The sequence below is a fragment of the Moschus berezovskii genome, chromosome 22 (genome assembly GCF_049115385.1).
Source record: "Moschus berezovskii isolate FMDL1 chromosome 22, NW_MosBer_1.0, whole genome shotgun sequence".
In the NCBI taxonomy this organism is placed as follows: Eukaryota; Metazoa; Chordata; class Mammalia; order Artiodactyla; family Moschidae; genus Moschus; species Moschus berezovskii.
Window position 1 is genome coordinate 47,115,513 of NC_142481.1, and position 23,849 is coordinate 47,139,361.

Here is a 23,849-nt window from a genome sequence, read left to right on the forward strand (position 1 = left end):
ACTGGTATAAAATAGGACAGAGTAAATAGTGACCTTTGAAAAGACGAGAAAGCCTCAAGAATATCATAGGCATGCTTTTCATCTAGGGGAGTGACTGAGGCTCTGGAACCAGATACAATAAACACTGTCCAGTTATAATGAGGAGTTAGCACGTTCAAGACTTCAGAACAGGATATAGGAATGACAAGACTCATAAGTAATAAATTCTCTGAAATTCTCTCTCTGGAGAACTGACAGATTTGTCAGCCTTTTGTGAATAAGCAGGGAAGGGAAACTAAAAAAAAAAACAAAAACAAAAAAACCACCTCAAAGCTCTAAGGGTCATTTCTTGCTGCATTAATTTCCTTTCCTTACTGCTTTTGATAGGCAGATTTCAAAACCAAGTCATGACAATTCTAGACCTATAGTCATGGAGAGAAAATAATATTCTGGACAGCTGACCTTTCTAAAGAAGCAGCAGAAATCTAAGTACTAGTCATAGTATACAAACAACTCCTCCTAGGCTTTCTACTGCTTCCCAGAACCTAGAAGATAAGGTTCAAACTCTTCAGTCTAGAATTCAAGGTTCTTCACAATCCAGTCCCCACCACCAGCTTTCCAACCACAACTGAAGTTCTATTAATACCCCTTACACTTTTTTTTACCTTTGTTAACATGGTGAGTTCCTGCTTATACCTTCCCTGCCTGTGTAAATCTCAGAGATCCTACTAAACTCTTCCTGACCACCTCTCAAAAAGGGATCTTTCTAATAATGCAATGTCTGCAGCATGGCCCTATAGTTCTCCTGATTCATACTTAAGACCTAGGTTTCATCCATGGGTACCAAGCATATGGCCTCCTCTAAAGAGCCAGTGAGCACTCTGATAACAGAAAGTGGGTCTTAATACAGACTAGATGCTGCATATAGAGTTGTAAGATCGTTCCCCAAATAGAAGCCCCTATTTGCTTAAAGGCACCAGACCAATGATGCCAGGACCCAAAAAAATCTATGACCACTGTTAAGGTCATATAAGTCTCTGAGTACTGCTTTGCATAAATAATATGACCCAAGCCTCAGTTTCCTCATCCACTAAAATGGGGATAATGGCAGTACCAACCTGATAGATTATATGAGATCATGAGAGACTACTATAGATAAAGCACACAGCCCAGTGCCTGGCACACAGTAAGCTTTCAAAAGATGTAACTGTTATTAGTAATAGCTACTTTAAGTCCACTTGTAATTTCCTGGAAAAAGATACAAAGGCAGGTGTCAGTACACCTAAATTTGGGTCCCATTTCAATGTCTGTCTCACAGAAGCAACTCTTATAATTGTCTTTTCATAGTGAAACCAAGCCCCCCAGACCAAGTTCCCTTACTGAGTTAATGATTAATCTATCCAAAACTTTATTCCTTTTCTTGTCCCCTCTGACCTCAATACTGCACTAATGCAACACTGACCAACGAGAGTCAGATGACTAACTGGTGTCGATAACATTGCCAGTGTACTGAAATAGCTGTTATAAATCTCACTGTTTAACATACAACTCAGGTTGCTTCTCCAGGGCAAGGAGCCCCAAGTCTCAGACCACCTGGCCAGAGAATCATAAATCAGAGGCATTCAGACTCTTGAAACTACAATTAAGAAATGTCACAGAAATGTCACGCGATGATAATTAGTCCTAGCCTCTTTGTTCTCCGCCTTTAGAAAAAACCCTTGCTCAAAGATCAAGTGGAACTGGATCTGAGGCTTGTCTCCCACAGGATTGCTGGGCACCCTACAATGAACCCTTCCTTTGCTACAAACCTGTTGTCAGGGTTCGGCTTTCTGAGCCATGGGCACATGAGCCTTTTGCTCAGTTACAACAGCCCCAAAGGCATTCAATGCCCCTAGAGCTCCTCCATCACAGGTGACATCCCCAAATGTGTACCACTAATCTAGATGTCAAATCAAGACAACTGTGATCAGAGCCTGTGAGCTATGTAAAGTATCTGTAATGTGCTTGTGTTTTGCTAGAGGTATGGGTTCACACAGTATATTCTGTAACTTCACGGACTGAAGTTACAGAACATACTATGATTAAACCTTTGGACTAAACCTGATGCTGGGAGGGACTGGGGGCAGGAGGAGAAGGGGACAACAGAGGGTTAGATGGCTGGATGGCACCACCGATGCAATGGACATGGGTCTGGGTGGACTCCAGGAGTTGGTGATGGACAGGGAGGCCTGGCGTGCTGCGGCTCATGGAGTCGCAAAGAGTTGGACATGACTGAACGACTGAACTGAAACCTTTGGAATATGAATAAGACGACAAAAAATGTAGCTGTAAATGCTGCTGCTGCACACTTACAAATACACACAAAAACGTTCTCTTTCAACAAACAAACACAAACATTTTAAAAAACAAATTAGCATCCTGAGAAACTACAGAGGTAGGAAATAAATGATTTTACAAATTGTAACCTTTTTGAGGGCAAAATACTCTTTCGAGGGAAAAATCCTTCCTCCTTATGATACAACATCTAGAAAGCAATATAGTACAATACAGGAAAGTTTGAGAACTTTTTCCTTTTATTTTTCTAAGAGTGTATAGCTCCAATTACTTATTATTCAGCCTGAATACGTAACTATCTTGGAGTTTTTCTCAAAATTAAACCATACACGTGAACTTGAAAATATATAGACCCATAGTTTTAATTGTTACATAGGCTTATTGTTGTAATTGTTCACAGGCTTATCAGGAGACAATTCAACCAGTGTATGAGATACAAAAACAAAAATGCCTACATAGTTCAAAATTTTAAGTTACAAGATCAGCATTCTTAATTTTCCAAAAAGCAATCTGTATTATACTTGAAAAAACAACTACATAAAATTACAATATCATCTACTTACAGCTGCATGGTAATCAACTATTTTACTATATTGCATCATCTCTAGATATAGTCAAATCCAATTCAATGTAGTCCAAGAGGCTGGTCATTCTGTCACTGCCAAGGATATCTAAACGTTAGGAATAAGAGGTGTCTTTCCTTACTTCTTTTCCAGTATGTAGAGAGGGAGAAAACACGGCATTTTACCATCAACTTTTTCATGCCTATCCAATGAAGGAGCACTTATGCGCTACAAGACAAACTATTAAAGTGATATTCACAATTAAAAGTTATATAAAAAGTTTATGTTATAATGTTAACTAGAAAGGGTAAGATGATAATTCTGTTGCTTTAAAAAAGGGCAAAAGCTTCCTGATGAATATCTGGCAGGAAATAAAATGTTAAAAGTGATTACTTTGAAAACATAAGGACTTTTTTCCTTCTGTTTTTCAAGTTTTCTACCCAAGGCGGGGGAGTGGGGTGGGGTGTGTGTGTGTATCTCAAATTGGATAAAGTAATAAACCTAAAAGAAATCCTAATGAGCTCTTTTTAAAACAGAAAAACAGTCTTTGAGGAACTAAAAATAGTCTGTAATATAGCATGTCTAAACAAATCAAACTGTTCTGTAGCAGTCATTTCTAAATCTTCTTAGACAGTCATTTGCATAGATGTGCTCGTCCAAAGGACTGCCTGATTTCCAAGATGTTTTAATCTTACTTGAACTCACACAGAGAATATTCTACACATGGACATCACCAGATGGTCAACACCGAAATCAGATTGATTATATTCTTTGCAACAAAAGATGGAGAAGCTGTATACAGTTAGCAAAAACAAGACTAGGAGCTGACTGTGGCTCAGATCATGAACTCCTTATTGCCAAATTCATACTTAAATTGAAGAAAGTAGGGAAAACCACTAGACCATTCAGATATGACCTCAATCAAATCCCTTATGATTATACAGTGGAAGTGAGAAATAGATTTAAGGGACTAGATCTGATAGATAGAGTGCCTGATGAACTCTGGACAGAGGTTCGTGATATTGTACAGGAGACAGGGACCAAGACCATCCCCATGGAAAAGAAATGCAAAAAAGTGAAATGGCTGTCTGAGGAGGCCTTACAAATAGCTGTGAAAAGAAGAGAAGCGAAAAGCAAAGGAGAAAAGAAAAGATATAAGCATCTGAATGCAGAGTTCCAAAGAACAGCAAGGAGAGATAAGAAAGCCTTCCTCAGTGATCAATGCAAAGAAATAGAGGAAAACAACAGAATAGGAAAAACAAGAGACCTCTTCAAGAAAATTAGAGATTCCAAGGGAACATTTCATGCAAAGATGGGCTCGATAAAGGACAGAAATGGTATGGACCTAACAGAAGCAGAAGATATTAAGAAGAGGTGGCAAGAATACACAGAAGAACTGTACAAAAAAGATCTTCACGACCAAGATAGTCACGATAACGTGATCACTGAACTACAGCCAGACATCTTGGAATGTGAAGTCAAGTGGGCCTTAGAGAGCATCACTACGAACAAAGCTAGTGGAGGTGATGGAATTCCAGTTGAGCTATTTCAAGTCTTGAAAGATGATGCTGTGAAAGTGCTGCACTCAATATGCCAGCAAATTTGGAAAACTCAGCAGTGGCCACAGGACTGGAAAAGGTCAGTCTTCATTCCAATCCCAAAGAAAGGCAATGCCAAAGAAAGCTCAAACTACCGCACAATTGCATTCATCTCACACACTAGTAAAGTCATGCTCAAAATTCTCCAAGCCAGGCTTCAGCAATATGTGAACCATGAACTCCCAGATGTTCAAGCAGGTTTTAGAAAAGGCAGAGGCACCAGAGATCAAATTGTCAACATCCGCTGGATCATGGAGAAAGCAAGAGAGTTCCAGAAAAACATCTATTTCTGCTTCATTGACTATGCCAAAGCCTTTGACTGTGTGGATCACAATAAACTATGGAAAATTCTGAAAGAGATGGGAATACCAGACCACCTGACCTGCCTCCTGAGAAAACTGTATGCAGGTCAGGAAGCAACAGTCAGAACTATACATGGAACAGATTGGTTCCAAATAGGAAACGGAGAACGTCAAGGTTGTATATTGTCACCCTGCTTATTTAACTTATATGCAGAGTGCATCATGAGGAACGCTGGGCTGGAAGAAGCACGAGCTGGAATCAAGATTGCTGGGAGAAATATCAATAACCTCAGATATGCAGATGACACCATCCTTAAGGCAGAAAGTGAAGAGGAACTCAAAAGCCTCTTGATGAAAGTGAAAGAGGAGAGTGAAAAGGTTAGCTTGAAGCTCAACATTCAGAAAACAAAGATCATGGCATCTGGTCCCATCACTTCATGGGAAATAGATGGAGAAACAGTGGAAACAGTGTCAGACTTTATTTTTTTGGGCTCCAAAATCACTGCAGATGCTGATTGCAGCCATGAAATTAAAAGACGCTTACTCCTTGGAAGGAAAGTTGTGACCAACCTTGATAGTATATTAAAAAGCAGAGACATTACTTTGCCAACAAAAGTCCGTCTAGTCATGGCTATGGTTTTTCCCGTGGTCATGCATGGATGTGAGAGTTGGACTGTGAAGAAAGCTGAGTGCCGAAGAATTGATGCTTTTGAACTGTGGTGCTGGAGAAGACTCTTGAGAGTCCCTTGTACTGCAAGGAGATCCAACCAGTCCATTCTCAAGGAGATCAATCCTGGGTGTTCATTGGACGGACTGATGCTAAAGCTGAAACTGCAATACTTTGGCCACCTCATGCGACGAGTTGACTCACTGGAAAAGACTCTGATGCTAGGAAAGGTTGGGGGCGGGAGAAGAAGGGGACGACAGAGAATGAGATGGCTGGATGGCATCACCGACTCTGTGGGCATGAGTTTGAGTGTACTCCGGGAGTTGGTGATGGACAGGGAGGCCTGGTGTGCTGTGATTCATGGGGTCGCAAAGAGTCGGACATGACTGAGCGACTGAACTGAACTGAACTCACACAGCACTTACAGAGCACTTACCATTCTTGGCACTGTGCTCGGCAGTACAGAATGTTCAGAGGATTAGCAAATACAAAATAATCCCTACCCTACAGAGCTTCTGCTTTTACTATACTTACATTTTACCTCCACAGGAATGTATTAGAAATGCCAGAGGCCTGTATTATTTAATCATTAAGGAGCATAATAGTTCAGAGGAGAACAAAATCATCACGGCTGCACTTATCTTAGTGGAGGAAGCCTTGGGTTGCGGCCTCAAGACAAACCTGGAAGCTTTTCGGAGACAAAGAAGAGCTATATGCAAATACACGTTAAAAAGGAGGCTGATGAGTAAACAGTAACATGTCTGGCATACTATGCTAAAAATATTTTAAAACCTTGCTGCTTCAGTTATTTTTCCCTTGTAGAGACTAATAATGAAACAGCTAATTTAGTTAAAATTTCACTATTTCAGGTTACATATGAAAACTTCAGTTCAGTTCAGTCGCTTAGTCGTGTCCGACTCTCTGCGACCCCATGAATCACAGCACGCCAGGCCTCCCTGTCCATCACCAACTCCCGGAGTTCACTCAAACTCATGTTCATCGAGTCAGTGATGCCATCCAGTCATCTCATTCTCTGTCGTCCCCGTCTCCTCCTACGCCCAATCCCTCCTAGCATCAGACTCTTTTCCAGTGAACGTGGAAAGCAAAAGTTCATTTTTCTTCTCATCTTGATTAAGAATTGAGCTGAGGATTCCTTACAATGATATAACTTGATCATCCGAACAAACAGCTGGTAAGTGACTTTCAAAGAGTTACTCTCATCAACAAGCTGAGAAATATCACAACATCTATTTCACTGAGGAACAGCTAATGAAGAAAGACCGCTATGCAAACATGATTTTATAAAACCTTACCCCGAAAGAAGTCACTTTATCTTTAATGTCTATGAACGGATTTAAATTATTTATATTTAAATAATTAAATTATTTAAATTATTAAAATACAAGCCATAAAAACTGATAGACGGGAACAGAGACTCTGTGACTTGTAAGAATAGACAAAAATCTCAATGGAGGTAATGAGAAATATTAAATTGAAAACATGCAGTAGTTAATATGGAGCATAAACAGGACTATTCTCCCTCTAATCCACCAAAATAATAACATGAACCTAAACAATGGGACAATGTTCAGTCAGATCACTGTTATTTTCTCAGTCTAGGATTTACATGTAAACCAAGTCTTTTTCTTCCCCTCTCCCACATCACTGTCATTTTAACTCTAAAAGATAATAGGTTGTTTTTAAAATCAATTTCTAACTTATTAGCACCTTCCTCCACATAAACGGGCACTTCTACCAAAAGGCTGGCGCTCATGCATGGGAAACTGGGGAAAGTGAGAGGCAGAACCCAGAGAACAAGCAAGGAAGATAAGAGAACACAGCTCTGTTTTTCCTTGACTATTTTAAGGTTGCTGAACAGTGGTGCCTACTCACAGGCTGAAGAAAAACAAAACTCTGCGTGAACTCTGCTTGTGAGCATGTGACCAGGACTAAAATGTCAAGACCTGGGTGTTCCCCAAATGCCTCAACTGTGACATGGAGCCACTTGTTCCCACAATCCCCACCCCATGGTGGTGCTATAATCCTCTACTGCTTCCTCTCCCCGCATCACCTCCAACCAGTAACTCTGTCACAAGCGCATACTCTGCTCTCAGTGGGCCTTCCTGTTATCCATCACTGCCGGCTCTCCACCAGCTTCTCAACAGGTTTTCAAACAGAAATCTTCTCCCGGCTTTGGTCATGTAGGAGGTGGGTGGGTAATAAGTCCCCAATACCACAATGCTGTAATGTTCAGCGAAACATCTGGTCCAGTGATGGCTAAGAAGTACATGTTTACCAGCAAGGTGTATCGAAAATAAGGCTTAATAGAATGATTCACAGACAAACCCACATACCTTTTATTTAGCAGTGATCACAACCTCAACATGCACCATAAAAAAGCTTATATTTACACATATTTTAGGCAAATACACAAGCTTCTTTCACAAAAGATCCATAAAGAAAATAAATCTTCATTTTCTTTAGGTTCAATTCTCTTAACAGTCACATACACAAAAGTATACTCACTTGAAAAAAGAAAACAAATTTTTCTATCAGTTTCAGTAAAGATTTAAAACAGAGATCTGTTTAAACCCAACAACGCTCATAATAAGTGGTGAGGATTATGACTTTCTATATTGCGTACCAACCAGGTTTCCCAGGTGGCGCTAGTGGTAAAGAACCCACTTGCCAATGCCCAAGACGTAAGACATGCAGGTTTGATCCCTGGGTCGGGAAGATCACATCCCTGGGTTGTGAAGGGCATGGCAACTCACTGCAGTATTCTTACCTGGAGTAGCCCATGGACAGAGGAGCCTGGCGGGCTACAGTCCACAGAGCTGCAAAGAGCTGGACATGACTGAAGCAACTCGGCATGCATATATGCACCAACAGGCATCATAAAGATACATTTTCCACAATTCTGCCACACAAATTAAATAATGTCCCAAACAGGATATTTTAGGTACAATTTAAGAATCAGATTGAATTTTATAAAAAGTCATACTGAAGCTTATAAATCTAAACATGTCCTCCTGAGAACTGAGAATTAAAATAATAATGAAAGGTAATTTTTACTGAATGTTCAGTGTGTGCTGGGCACCAAGCCTTACTAAATAACCAACACCAATGTAGGAAGAAATAAGGACAAATACCTACATGTCATGTGCCCAAGACATTAATTTCACAGAACAATAACCCCACAAACTCACTCTCTAAATTTCATCAAATACTCACACAATAATGTGCTACAGATAAAAGGAAGAAATAAATGAAGAGAACTCAGAGTGCAGGAATCAAGTCTCTTGCATGGAGAACACCTCCCTTAAGCTCTGTACATTTCAGGCCACAGATCTAGCTTCTCTAGGACTGGTCCACGATGCCAATATCTTTACAAAAGCGAACTACAGCCTCTAGTGGCACATAAGAGAATAAGAAAATCTAGGCAACGAAAATATGATTTGAAATTGCCAGAAAGACCAACGCTGATCAATTCCTTGACCTAATCTGCAGTCCTTATTGCTTGTTTATGAAAATCTTGAAATAATTTTTTTCAATGCATAATAATTGTAAATAAACAAGTAAAAGAGAATAAAAAGAACCACAGTTTCCCATTCCTGCTTAAGGATCCCACAAATAAGGCAAATGAAAAATAAGGTGCTATGAAAGCATCATATTCTTTTTTCTCCCACAATTCAAGTTTAAACCATATTCACCAAACTGTAAACATGCATTTGAACTACGCTTGGCTACTGGTAATTGCTCAATGCTTGGCAGGCCTGCCAAAGCCCCTACTTATAATCTGCAATGCTTTTGCAATTTCAAGATCAAGGGTATGATCTTGAGGACAGAGTTTATTTTGAGTTTAACTACTTTCTATTCAAAGTTACATGCCGTCTTTTTAAAAGAAATTGTTTTAATTGAGATATAACTGATATATTACATTGTATTAGTAGTATGTCAACATCAGATTCTTTTAAATATACAGCATCATATTCTTTTAAGCAGTTCATAATTTCTACATTCTTAAATGTTGCACATTTTTAAGTGTACCTTAAGACATACACCACAGGCATGTTTTCTCATAACCTGCAACTATGAAACAGAAGTTCATGCTTTCCTAAAGCATCTTCCAATCTGAGCCACAGAGAATAAAACAATGAACATAACAAGAAAATCCCACTCTAATAGTGTCAGATTAATCAGAGACACAATTCTTATAGTTTAATGTATTTTTATGGAAAGGGTGTCAAAGATGCAAGGATAAGGCTCAAATTATTTTTTCTCCTTATTACTCATTCTCACACTACAAACCAGCCTCCTTGAAAGAAAGTTTAAACTGCAAACATAATAAATTTGTTATCAAAGATTTCTTACCTCCTCCTATTTGCCTGCTATTTGCACTTACTTCTTAAACTCTAAAAGTTATAGGTCATTATTTATGAAACGTTATAGGGCCAAAATGAATATAAAGATATAATATTTAATAATAACTGATTTATAATTGTATATAATGAGATTCCAGGAAAGCTGAGGCATAGACTCCCCGTCCACCATCGCACAGACATCAAGGTTAGCTTGGGTATATCTTGACAGCAGGGGCCTTAGGCTAGCAAGTAAGTACCATAACTGTCCTTTGCATTCAAGGGACCACAAAGAGCCGTTTTAAGGAGAAGATCTATATTATGATTGACTTATGAGGGGGCTCTAGGAGAGGAGAATCAGAGATTAAACTGAGAGAGGTCCTCTACCTGTGTCCTCGAATGTCAGACTGATCACACACGCCTCCAAGTGCAATCCTGTGGAACTCTCGGCCGAGGGTCTTGGCCACTGATCTTCCCACACTTGTTTTACCAACCCCAGGAGGGCCGACAAAGCACAGAATGGGGCCCTTCAGGTTGTTTTTCAGCTGCCTGACAGCCAAGTATTCCAGCACTCTTTTCTTCAATTTTTCCATGGCATAATGATCATTATCCAGCAGAACTCGGGCTGCTCGAATGTCCAGACGATCTGTCAAGTAACCCAACAGAAACAATCTGAGCGCATGGAGCTATTCAACGGAAGAACTCCTTTTCAGACTGGCAAGAGCCAGAAAAGCTTTTTGAAAAAAGAAGTGATAAGAACAGGCTTGGTTTCTTCTAAATGAGTCTTCAGAGAGACCTGGACTTGGTTTCCTTGCTTAAGATTTAGTATTTATAGAAATAATAGATATTACATAATTAAAAACTCAAGGAGTTAATACTCATTCCATTTGGAATGATTTTCTATACACGTTACTTCTATGGAGACAAGGAGAATATTTCTACATATTCTACTTGTGCTTGTATTTGTTCTTTTTCTTTTTAAGTGGTTTTTTCTTATTATTATGTTAGTTATATAAGCTCATTCCAGAAAATCTGATGACACTAATAAAAAAGGAAGAAAATACTCACCCGTAATCTCATCTCCCCACAGAGAGCATCACTACCTTCACTTCAGTACACATTATTCCACATTCTCTGTGTGTGTGTGTGCGTGCACACACGCTTATATACCTATTTTTTAAAGTAAGATTATATGAGGTCTTCAAATTTTGGAAAAATAAGTTTTTTTCACTTAAATAACATGGACATCTTTCAGTGTCAAATGTATTCTTCAGTAACAGTTTAGTGGCTACATAATATTCCATTATTTAACTATCCATTCCCTATTGCTGAGCATTTAGGTTATCTACAAATGTTTATAGCTATAAAGTATGCTTCACTGTGCATCTCTGTAACTAAATCTCCACATACCTCTGTAATTACTTCCTCTAGCTAATCTTCTAAAACAGAAGAGTCGGGTTGAAAAAAAAAAATTAAGACATGTAGAACTGCCTAAGTTCTGTCTATTAAAACCTCACCAGAAATGTATGAATTAGGCTCTGTTTCCAGAGCCAAGCTTTCATCAGGTTTACTGGTGCTTTAGGATCTAAAATAATCACAGATTAAACAACAGGTCAAGCCAAAATGAATTTATCAGCTGGGTGGCAGCCAGAGGATAATCTACAACCACAAAACTGACAGGGAAAAGAAAATGGGAGAGAGAAAAACACAGAAGTCCACTCTTTAACTCAGTTATTTGGAACGTGCTATGCATTTTTCCTACAAGAAAAAAAAAATGGCCTGGTTCTCAAGCTAGTCTACAAAAATCCAGCTAAGCAATAATGTATAATTAATTACAATACTACTGAATTTAGTCAGAGTCCTGGCTGAGTGATTTGGAAAGGGAAGAAAAAAATTTCTTCCCCTTTCCTGGCTTCAGAAGCCAACCAATGAATATATGAATAAATGAAACAGTCTCCTATTTCATGATGCTAATCCTGACACCAAAATCTACCACAGTAAAGAAAAAACCCACTTCAGACCAATTCCACTTTGCATGGCTCTAATTATTCAAATGCTGGTAAATCAAATTTATTCAAAGAGTAACCTACAGAAATCCCAGTGGGATTTCAGTTATGCAAAGATGGCTCAATACTTAGTTATCAATATATTTATATCATGTCTAAGGGCACTTTCCAAGAAAATGTCATTTTGTATCTAAAAAGGCATTTGTTATAATGCAACATTCACTTCTGATGAACATTTAGTAAATATTTAGTGACTAGCTGGGCTGAATGAAGCACAAGCTGGAATCAAGACTGCCAGGAGAAATACCAATAACCTCAGAAATGCAGATGACACCACCCTAATGGCAGAAAGCAATGAGGAACTAAAGAGCTTCTTGATGAAGGTGCAAGAGGAGAGTGAAAAAGTTGGCTTAAAACTGAACATTAAAAAAACTAAGATCATGGCATCTGGTCCCATCACTTCATCACATATAGGTGGGGAAAAAGTAGAAACCATGACAGGCTTTATTTTCTTCTGCTGCAAAATCACTGCAGACGGTGACTACAGCCACAAAATTAAAAGACACTTGCTCCTCGGAAGAAAAGCTATGATGAACCTAGATAGCATATTAAAAAGCAGAGACATCACTTAGCAAATAAAGGTCTGTCTAGTCAAAGCTATGGTTTTTCCAGTAGCCATTTACAGATGTGAGAGTTGGACCATAAAGAAGGCTAAGCATTCAAGAGGGAGGGAACATATATATACCTATGGCTGATTCATGTTGATATTTGGCAGAAACCAACACAATTCTGTAAAGCAACTATCCTTCAATTAAAAAATATGTAAATTAAAAAAAAAAAAAAAAGGCCGAGAGCTGAAGAATTGATGCTTTTTAACTGTGGTGCTGGAGAAGACTCTTCAGAGTTCCTTAAACAGCAAGGAGATCAAACCAGTCAGTCCTAAAGGAAATCAACCCTGAATATTCAAAGGAAGGACTGACGCTGAAGCTGAAACTCCAATACTTTGGCCACCTGATGTGAAAAGCTGACTCACTGGAAAATATTCTGATGCTGGGAAAAATTGAGGGCAGTAAGAAAAGGGGAGACAGAGGATGAGATGGTTGGATGGCATCAACGACTCAATGGACATGAGTTTGAGCAAGCTCCAGGAGATGGTGAAGGAAAGGGAAGCCTGGCGTGCTGCAGTCCATGGGGTCACAGAGAACCAGACATGACTGAGCGACTGAACAGCAACAACAAAACTAAGAACAGAATCTATGTACTTTAGAAAATAAATGCAAACACTGATGGAGTTTCTTCTAATATGCCAAGTAAAGATAATTTTAAAAGTCAATTCTTTCAAACTTTTAAGGAAAGAAAATTTCCGTGCTACTTATTGTTGTGCTATCTTTTCTATACAGGATGTACCTTTTCTGATTATTCTTTTTAATTATTCAGAATGTATGCTTCCTATCACAAATAAAACTTACAGTTAAACATAAAAAATGTAAAACTTACATTTATTTCTCTTTTTACAATTAGAAGATTGAAATGGTATCTATTGGCTCCCTCCATTCAAGATGGAAAATCAACAAACTTATTTCCTCCAACTCACTCCTTTTTGCTTAGGTAACTGTCTCTACTTAGGTAAGCTTCTCTTTTTGAGAATTATGAAAGACATTTTTCACGGTTTTATGATTTTACTTGTAACAAGTATTTAGACCTAAAGTACTAGATTAGAAGCTCAACGTGACTACTTTTGCACCACAAATTATCCACCTTCAGTTCTCCACTGAGATGGTGAACAATGAGAAGTGTTTTTGTGATGGGTACGTGCGTCTCTAATGCTGACACACGTCCAGCAGAAACTTTGAGTTGTAAAAACAAAAAATAGCTTTGCTTTGCTTTTATATTTTCTTGGTTATTTCAGTAAAGAATGGGAGCTAGCACTCTGAATTCAAGTAAACATTTTTGCCTTCAATTCTCTATAAGTGACATTGTATGAACCTGACAAAAATTCCTAGCTAGTCATTAGTTTCACTTTACAAATAGGACCAGTGTGGCAGGGGAGGAAGCTGAGGGCAACTTACTAGGTTACTGACAGCAAACAGTAAAACCTGCAATTTTATATCTTCAGGTCATCATAATATGCACACTGCATGTCTCATAAGTCATTAGTTAAGATAAATCCCAAAGCACAGAAACACTTTACCAAGAAAACACCAGCATTTCAAAACAAGACCCTTGGTGTTACCAAGTTATCCAGATGTGCTTCACATCACGCACTAGCCCTACCATGAAAAGAGGAAATAACAGGGCTTGGGAATTATCACGACTCCATTAATGACACAAATACCTGTCAAAAACACACCAAAATGTAAGGCGCTTCATTTCATGCAGATGAAATGAAAGCACTAAAACTGCAATGTCACTTTCTTTCCCAGGTCTGTACTAACAGTGCACAGGGCCTTCTTCAAATCCCGCAGAATAGGGCCACTTTGCTTCAAAGCAGGCGCTGTAGAGCTAGGAGTTAACAGAAGACTATCTGAACCAAAATGGTATTTCCTAATAGCACCAGCTAGATCCAGATAGACATCAGAACTCAAACTGGTCAGGGGCAGCCAGGGGCTAATTCAATGGGAACGCGTGCTCCCCTAGAGTCATCTTACTATGACGTTTCCAGAAAATTTTGAATTAAGAATTAAACCAAGAAATTCAGCTTCAGTTTACTTCATAAAACATTGTCAACTAGAAGGCAACAGACTGTCATGAATGTAAACATGAAGTAAATTAAGAAATAAATTTACCAACATAGCTTTATATACAGTTGCTCAAAACCTGGAAACAACCCAAATGTCCAACAACTGTTAAACAGATAAACCAATTACTGATAGATGCAGTAACATGGATGAGTTTTAAAGTAATTATGCTAAGTGAAAGAATAAAATAAAAAAGAGAGCACATACTAACTCATTCCATTTATATAAAATTCTAGCCACACACATTAATAAATCCACTGAGTCTATCAAAAAAACTAATTAAAATAGGGTTGCTTTAACCTTACTACTGCCCTAGCCTAGTTAATATAAGACAAATACGCTTCATTCTAGGCCCTCTTTGAGACAAAAATGCTTTTTTTGAATTCTCAATACCAGAGAGTATGCTCCTCTGCAGATTAATGGAAAAGTATTTTTTAAGAAAAACATTTTTTAATATTAAAAATTCAGCATTCTGAAATCTAGTATGTATGGCATACCTTATATGGGGCATAAACATGTGTTTTGGGGCTAACACTTCTCAAAACTTCTATCACTGCTTTAAATGCAAGTGTTTTACTAGCCAGGAAAATATATCTGATCAATTCTCAAGACTCAACAATTCTTATGCCAAAATTAGTTCAGAGAATCAACCCACTGCTGAATGTAAATTTAACAAGAGAGTCCAATAAAAGAAACAAAAGCAAATAAAATGATTCTGAAAATTCTGAAAGACAACTGAGTACATCTCTTACCCCAAGAGAAAGTACATAACAAATACATAAAAAACAAAGAAACTGGTATAAAATCCTCCTGGTAGATAACAAAACTTTACTCAAAGATAGGAGAGATAAAAAGAAATTAAACTCTTTAAATAGTTTTAGTGGGAAAGAAACAAAGTTTCAATGGTAAAACTGTTTTACTGTTATCCTGTCCTTATACCTGATTATTTCCTTCAGAAAACATAAAAGATTTGCTGTCTCTAGTACTTATTTGGCACTTATTGCCAATTACCTCAAAACTGTTTTGTTTTCCTATCCTCCTGGAAAAAAGTACATATATACAAAGCTAACTGTCTGATTGACTATTGGCACTGAGAAACACCTATTCACCAATTACAGAAAATCCTACCTTCTCCAGAATTAGGCAAAAGGCACTTTTACGCAGCACCCTCTTTTCCTTTACTTCCTAAAACCGATGACACAAGTGCCGTCTCTAAATAGTTTACATCACAAACTACTGAAACAGAAAGATAATCAACGGGAAATATGTCACCAGAATGTGCTCGAGCCTCCTGAGACTGCAAGCGAAGGTGGGATCTGTGCACTCACCAGTTGTACTTTTGTTCCAGGGAAGCTCCACCATAAGTTCTAAATAATTTCTAGTCAGAGCATACTCTGGCATTGACTGAGGCATTTTTTTGAGCCTGTGGGGAAAGAATACACAGCAAACCTGTTCAGGAACACAGAAAAATTCTGTAAAACAGAAAAACCAAGCATATCTCCCTTTCTTGGTCAGATATATCATGCATTTTTGGCTAAACAAATCTGAAACATTTTTATTAGGCTGGTGCTATTGTATGGTGCTGTTAGCTTCCGTAACTGAGCTAAAGTAACTGGGGCTTCCCTGGTGGCTCAGACAGGAAAGAATCTGCCTGCAATGCAGAAGATCTGGGTTCCATCCCTGGATTGGGAAGATCCCTTGGAGAAGGGAATAGCTACTCACTCCAGTGTTCTTGCCTGGAGAATTCCATGGACACAGGATCCTGGCAGGCTACAGTCCATGGGGTCACAAAGAGTTGGACAAGACTGAGCAAATTTCACTTTCACTTTTCAACTTAACTGGTATTTTTTGCATTGTTGAACTCTGCCATTTGATATTGGAATACATTCTTAATAAATGTGGTTATGCTATACATCATTTTAATGTGCATTTCTATGATTTTTGCTAATGACTTATTACTTGCTGTTTATTTTAGACTGGGGAAATGATGTTAGACAAAAATTCTATGATATTCTTATTCAGGTTTAAAATGGGTTTTAAAGCAGCAGAGACAACATCAACAATGCATATGGCTCGAAACTGCTAAATGAATATACAGTGCAGCGGTGGTTCAAGAAATTTTGCAAAGGAGATGAGAGTTGTGAAGATGAGGAGTGCAATGGCTAGCTATGGGAAGGCGATAATGACCAAATAAGAGCAATCATTGAAGCTGATTCTCTTACAACTACATGAGAAGTTGCTGAAGAACTCGACGTCAGCCATTCTATGGTCATTCAGCATTTGAATCAAATTGGAAAGGTAAAAAAAGCTTCATAAGCAGATGCCTTATCTGCTTACAAATCAAAAAACTGACTACAAATCAAAAAACTCATAGTTTTGAAAAACGCAACAACTACAAACCATTTCTCAGTAAGACTGTGACGTGTGACGAAAAGTGGATTTTAGATGACAACCAGCGATGACCAGCTCAGTGGTTGGACCGAGAAACTCCAAAGCACTTCCCAAAGCCAAACTTGCACCAAAAAATGGTCATAGTCACTGTCTGGTGGTCTGCTGCCAGTCTGATCCACTACAGCTTTCTGAATCCTGGCAAAACCATTACCAGTTTTTCTGAGAAGTATGTTCAGTAAATCGATGAGATACACTGAAAACTGCAACGCGTGCAGCTGGTATTGGTCTACAGAATGGGCCCAATTCTTCTCCAAAATGATGCCCAACCACACGTTGCACAACCAATGCTTCAAAAGTTGAACCAACTGGGCTATAAAGTTTTGCCTCATCTGCCGTATTCACCTGACCTCTCACCAACCGACTACCACTTCTTCAAGCATTTCAACAACTTTTTGCAGGGAAAATGCATCCACAATCATCAAGAGGCTGAAAATGCTTTCCAAGAGCTCATTGAATCCCAAACCACAGAGTTCAGTGCTACAGGAATAAGCAAACTTATTTCTCATTGGCAGAGATGTGTTGATTGTAATGGTTCCTATTTTGATTAATAAAAATGTGTTCCAAAACTACTATTACTTTTGCATCAACTTAATAAAAATCTAGTTAATAAAAAGATTATTTTGTTTTCAACAGATACTTGCAAAGTAGCGCTCTGCTTCTATCCTTGAAATATGTAAGGCCTTATCAATATCTGTATCTCATAGGGAGAGTCTCAAGTCAATTACCCAGTGATTTACTTAGGTGCCTAATCATGTATAATACGATAATTACATATTGTCTTGTATCAGAAAGTCAGCTCATCAGATATTTAATTAAAATAATGCAACTTCCATAATATATGCAGCGCTTAATAAAGTGTTCTGTACACAACAAATGTTCTGCATTTGTTAACTAATGTCAGAGTCACTGTAAAATAGCTCAACGACATTTACTTATGTTCTTAACTGTGCGTCTCAGAAGTCAAATCTTTAGTTTCTGAGTATACATTTAAGTTGATTACAATCCACGCATAAAAAATATGCAATACAGTCAGAATGTTGTAAGTATGGAAAGGAAAAACTGGTTTTAACCCTGAGATTATCCAGAAAATGTGATCAACTCATGTACCCTATTCTGTCAGCAAGGTTCCCCTGTACTTTATCTTGTACGAAGGCAAAACTGATTGTCCCTGCCACCTAAAGTTTATAATCTAAGGACAAAAACAGTGATGTGCAAAGAACACAATAACTGAATAAACATTATTTCTAAGTAAAGTATGGCCTTAAGACTATGAAAAGGCAGTGGCAATAGTGACTGTGCTTGACAGCCTACAGTAGATGGAAAAATTATGTCACTTATATTCAGCACTCAAGAAAAAGAAAATGCTGAACATGGTGTTGATTCAGGAGTATTAAAAATCAGATTCTGATGGAAGAACAAAGAAGAGAAAGGACTTCACAGATCACCGCTACAACCTGCAATTAGGAAAGCCATAAACATAAGAAATACAAGAGATAAGAGATAACAGTGGAAACTGCTGATGAATAGGGTGGTCCGGGACTACACTAAATATAAGGGAACGGAGAAAGATAAAAGAATATGAAACGAGAGATCAGCTTTGTAACACAAAGTAGCAGATTCACTTCCATGGGCAACAGTTTTTAACATTAATAAGCAAACGAAAATCCTAATGAATGAACAGCTTCTACAACTTACCTTTTTATCTCTTTGACACAGACTTTGTGGGCCTGTTCTGGCATGCTAGATGTCCGTATCTTTTTCTCCAGCATGACAATGTCATCGTTATCTTCATCCTCACCCTCGTCTGCTAGAGCGCCTGGGATATGTGTAATCCTTCTCATAGGGCGTATTGCGATGACCTACAAGATAAAGCAGGAGTGAAAAACTGCATGCCCAAATAAACTGGGGATGAAGCACCGAGCGACAGCAGACATTTTTACGGGTAGAGTCTAAATCTTTGGGAACTAAAGTTCAGAAAGATGAGGAGCAGGCACATGCGCATGTGAAGGGAGCAGAATTTAAAAAGCAGATGAAGATGAGATGGACGTGATTCTTCCATACATGCTAACACTACCAGCATGAGAAGAAAACATTCAAGAAATTGGCTACTAGTAATACTTTGGCCACGTCACGCGACGTGTTGACTCATTGGAAAAGACTCTGATGCTGGGAAAGGTTGGGGGCAGGAGGAGAAGGGGATGATGGAGCATGAGATGGCTGGATGGCATCACCGACTCTGTGCACATGAGTTTGAGTGAACTCCGGGAGTTGGTGATGGACAGGGAGGCCTGGCGTGCTGTGATTCATGGGGTCGCGGAGAGTCGGACACGACTGAGCGACTGAACTGAACTGAACTGAATAATGAAAACATCTAAGAATTGTCTCTTCTTGAGCTACTACTGCAGCCACTATTTTCTTGATATACTTAATAACTACTCATCATTTGGCAACTGAATAAATTCCATTTTCTCCCTATAATACAAAGTTTCTCTTTAACGTCTTTAATCTTTCCGCTACTGCCTCTATTCTCTTCATCTGTAACAAGCAGAAAAGTCTTCTGCCTTTCAAAATGTTTTAACTTATCTATGGTTTTTTCCAATTAACTATACACTATTTACTTCCCTTTTGATATTCTGCTTTTCCAACAAGAGGCACTAATCACCACTTCCCCTTCCTCGCTGGTTACTTAATAATTTGTACTTTGACTTTTGTCTCCAGTGTGCTGAAATTGTTCCCTGAAACCCAACAACAGTCTCCTCTGCCAAGTCAAACGGTCTTATTTAAGTTCTCCTTCTCTGTGACTCTCTGCTGCTGCTGCTGCTGCTAAGTCGTTTCAGTCGTGTCCGACTCTGTGTGACCCCATAGGCGGCAGCCCACCAGGCTCCCCCGTCCCTGGGATTCTCCAGGTAAGAACACTGGAGTGGGTTGCCATTTCCTTCTCCAATGCATGAAAGTGAAAAGGGAAAGTGAAGTCACTCGGTCGTGTCCGACTAGTAGTGACCCCATGGACTGTAGTCCACCAGGCTCCTCTGTCCATGGGATTTTCTAGGCAAGAGTACTGGAGTGGCTTGCCATTGCCTTCTCCGCTGTGACTCTCTACCATGTTTTAAAAACCACCTACTCTTTTGAAATTCTCAGCTCGTTAATATCATGAATCAACTCGAGCTGTTCCTGGAGCAAAATGATATACTGACATTTAACTTAAAGGCCTCAGAATTTACTTGACTTATGAAATTACCTATTTAATATGGTCAAATATAAAAGTTAAAAACATTAAACAGCAAAAATTTTATAAAAACAGAAACATTAAACTAAGACTAACAGTTTGTACAAACAAAAATTGAAACATTTTTAAGTTAAAACTAAAAAAGTCAAGTCAAAAACTTAAAACACTACAAAATAATTTTTAAAAAGCCAAAGTATGGCACAACACATTCAGTCAGTCCTTTTAGGAAATAATTTTGTGGTATGTTCTTAACAAATACTGTATGGTATGCAGTGGGAAAAAAAATCATACTCAAAGACAGTCATCATGGTTGTTTGTTAATTTTTAATATATTGAAAACATCACACACTGGCAGAAAAACAAATGGCTTAGTAAACTATCCCTTTCAATGATTATCAAAACAAAACATGAGAAGATGTCTACATGCTTAAAAGGAAAAAGAAAAGATCCAAACATGGAGATGGGGCAGAGGGAAACAAACTAGAATTCAAAATTTTATCAGTAACTTGGGTGAAAGAGACAACGAATCTGTTTCTTCTTTGTTCCTTTCTTTATTCCCCCAATTTTTTTCTTTAAAAAAAAAAAAAGAAGAAAACAACTGAACATTACACCACACAAAAGCAACTAAGGAACCTAAAGAAATGGATTAAAAGGAGAATTTACCCGCTTCTCATCATCTTGCTTGTGTTTTCTGGTTTTCTGAAGCAATTTCAGGCCTTCGATTTGTCTGACAAGCAGTGGTATGGTCATCTTGAATCGTTCCTCCAAACTCACAGCATCTAAAATCTGAAACGTACAGCATCTCTCTCTCAGAAATACATGCTCCAGAAACAAGGCAGTCAAGACTCATGACTTAAACTGCTAAGTAAAAAAGGTAATGCCTCTCAATATTTATAGCTACACTATGGCTAACACAACCAAATTATCAGCAAGGTCATCTGACATAAATACCAGAATCCTAAAAAAAAAAAAAGATAAGAATAATAGTATCCTGAGTTTCTATTTAAAAGATGAAGTCAAGATATTGTTCCAAGAGCAAGAACAAAACATATTTTATGTCAACTCTTTCCAGGGAATTATCCTCTGAAAGCCCAGATGTATCTACATAGTAGGTCTAAACAAATTATAGGTTCAAAAAATTTAACATTTTACATACACAAGAGTCTAGGAACATTTTAACCAACCTCCAGGAATGATTTGAGTGAGAGACGCTCTCTGGCCCCTCAGTAAAATGCCCTTGCTAAAGCCCATGCTAGATCAGTCAGTAGAACTCCTGCCTTCTCTGCTCCTACCAGCTAAACTGAATCCTGTGTTTAAACACAAGCTATCTGCATTAGTTACCCTGGCCAGTACAATTGTTAGACTTAAGCATAAATAAACTGATGAAATAAGGAAGGCAGTTTAATGCTCTCGGAAGAGTCAATAAAACAGATCACTTAAAAATACTACAAAAATAAGTGTACAGGAAAATTTTTATAGTTTGGAGAAAAGACATTCAAATCTAAGAATCCACGTTTGGATTATTTTTCAAGTGTCTTTTAAACTCATTTCACTTTAAAGAAATAGAAGTTGAAAACCATTAAAAAAATCATAGATAACACATCACAGCTGTGGTTTCTGTAAGAAACATGACAAATTCTAACAACGCAGACTTATCATACACAAGGGAAAGGTCACAGCTCCACACTGTTAAAAAGTCATTCTCACTTAAACTTTTTCCATAAGTTGACAAACGGTAGTACTGATAATGCAAATGAAAGAACTGTCTGGGCACACAAAAATGTAAAGCAATCACTTTAAAAGCCAATTTAAGTGTAAACGTATCCTAACTACTTCCGTGGGTCTGCAGTATCTCTTACCTGAAAGCCAAAACTTACTACCTAGATCAGAATAAGAAGTGACAAAGCAGTATGGCATTCCAGAGGGGAACACTGACCTGGAGCTTCTCTTTGTTGCTTGTTCGGATAATTGATGTCAGAATGTCTGGTAAAGCTTCCCTTGGAAGACTGTCTAAAAGACGTCTCAATTTAGCAACTGCTGGGACAGACATATCCAACATTTCAACCAACTACAAATGGAGGGAAAAAAAGTCTTTTTAATAAAATTGGGCATTTTTTGTGAATTTAAAAAATGAAATTGTCATACAGGTTTAAGTTTGGGTCACAGAGAAAGTCTTTGCTTCCGAACAATCATTGATTATTAGAGTTCAGGCATTTTTATAGGACTCAAAGGAAAAGAGAAGTACTGTGAAAATGTCAGTCAGAATGAAAAGCAAAAATGGCTCGAAACTGGGTAATAAAGGTTTTGTAAATCAGTGGTTTTAGTATTTTATTTAAAAAAATTAAAATGTTATAGAAAAGTTGCAGTAGTATAAAGAAACTCCTTCTCCTAATAAACTTCCCCTAAATTCATCAGTGGTTAACATTTTGCCACATCTGCTTTCTCTCTCCCCAACTCTATACACACACACAACACATAAATATTGCTAAACATGTCAGAATAAACTGCAGACATCAAGACCTTGTTCTTAAGAACAAGGATACATATTCTCTTACAGAGTGTAATTATCAAATTCTGGAAATTTAACATGGCTGATTATGTTAACCAGTTGGTAGCTGAAACACTGTTTTTAGTAGAACACAGGATTAATTAAAATCTGAGCACTGACTGAATGATTTAAAAAAAAAACAAGTTGCAGGGTATAGCCTGGAGTTAAGACAGATCAAGCTCCAGGCAAGCTTTTAGTAACTGTGATATTCAGTGAGGCTGTTGATAAAGTTGCCCTTTCCTTTTACACGATGGTGGTGTAACTGTGGTGATGTTACAAAAATTCCTTGAATGTCATTATAAAATCTTTACATATTTAAAACTTTTTGTCGATTCAAAGTGGGGAGAAGTAAAGCATAAAAGAAAGAAGCTATGAAGCTATGTCCAAGAGAGGAACTGAGACTCAGGGAGGATCACTCAGGAAAAGGAAGATAAATTCTACTTTCCCCTCAATCGCCTTCATTCCTAAACAGCATATTCACTTCCTCTGGTTCTCAAACTGAAGCTTCTCTCTTTAAGTAGGTTTTTCCTTTCAGTCCTGACAGTGGTTGTAGTTCAAAATTCTCTATTTTTCTTTTGTTCACCACACTAGAAATGTTTCCCTTCAAATGCCACAACAAGTACAAATACTATAGGCTATGAACACCTGCCTTACACACTTTTCAACAGTCAACAGAGTTTATAATCAAAGCCTTTAGACACTGCCTGTCCCATACAGATCCAGTTTAGTCACTGGGTTACATCAGAACATACAAGACTACATTTTGTAATACACTTCAGTAAGATCTGAAGTGAATAAAAGCATAAAAGCATATGCTTTTGGGGTCAGGGGAAAAGTTTTCTGCTCAATCAAGAATTAACCAAAAAAACTCAAACCTAGAATTAGGGAGTCCAAAGATTAATGTACACCTAACGTGTGCATCCTTCCCAGAATTCTAGAGGATCGAGGTTTCAACCACATGTGAAACCACGGACTTAACCTTCTGCACCAGTCACAGTGTGATCCTGACTTCTAAACCAACATAACATATAGTGTGATGCCTAGATCTTCTAGTGACAAACAGCTTCTGTTCAGTA

At 38.1% G+C, this 23,849-nt stretch overlaps 1 protein-coding gene and 1 long non-coding RNA gene across 2 annotated transcripts in view; both read right to left on the reverse strand.

Moving 5' to 3' along the window:
• LONP2 (lon peptidase 2, peroxisomal) overlaps positions 1-23,849 on the reverse strand; it is a 90,091-nt gene that overhangs the window by 57,533 nt on the left and 8,709 nt on the right. Inside the window, exons 3-7 of the mRNA XM_055412827.2 lie at positions 22,162-22,293; positions 20,889-21,011; positions 18,695-18,858; positions 15,877-15,971; positions 10,192-10,450 (exon numbers count right to left, since the gene is read on the reverse strand). Coding sequence (XP_055268802.1) covers positions 10,192-10,450; positions 15,877-15,971; positions 18,695-18,858; positions 20,889-21,011; positions 22,162-22,293 — 773 coding nt within the window. The remainder of the gene's footprint in view (positions 1-10,191; positions 10,451-15,876; positions 15,972-18,694; positions 18,859-20,888; positions 21,012-22,161; positions 22,294-23,849) is intronic.
• On the reverse strand, positions 272-10,185 carry LOC129547128 (uncharacterized). The gene is made up of 2 exons (XR_008684015.2): positions 6,539-10,185; positions 272-5,646 (listed from the first exon to the last, which is right to left on the reverse strand). It is a non-coding gene; the product is annotated as an uncharacterized LOC129547128 (long non-coding RNA).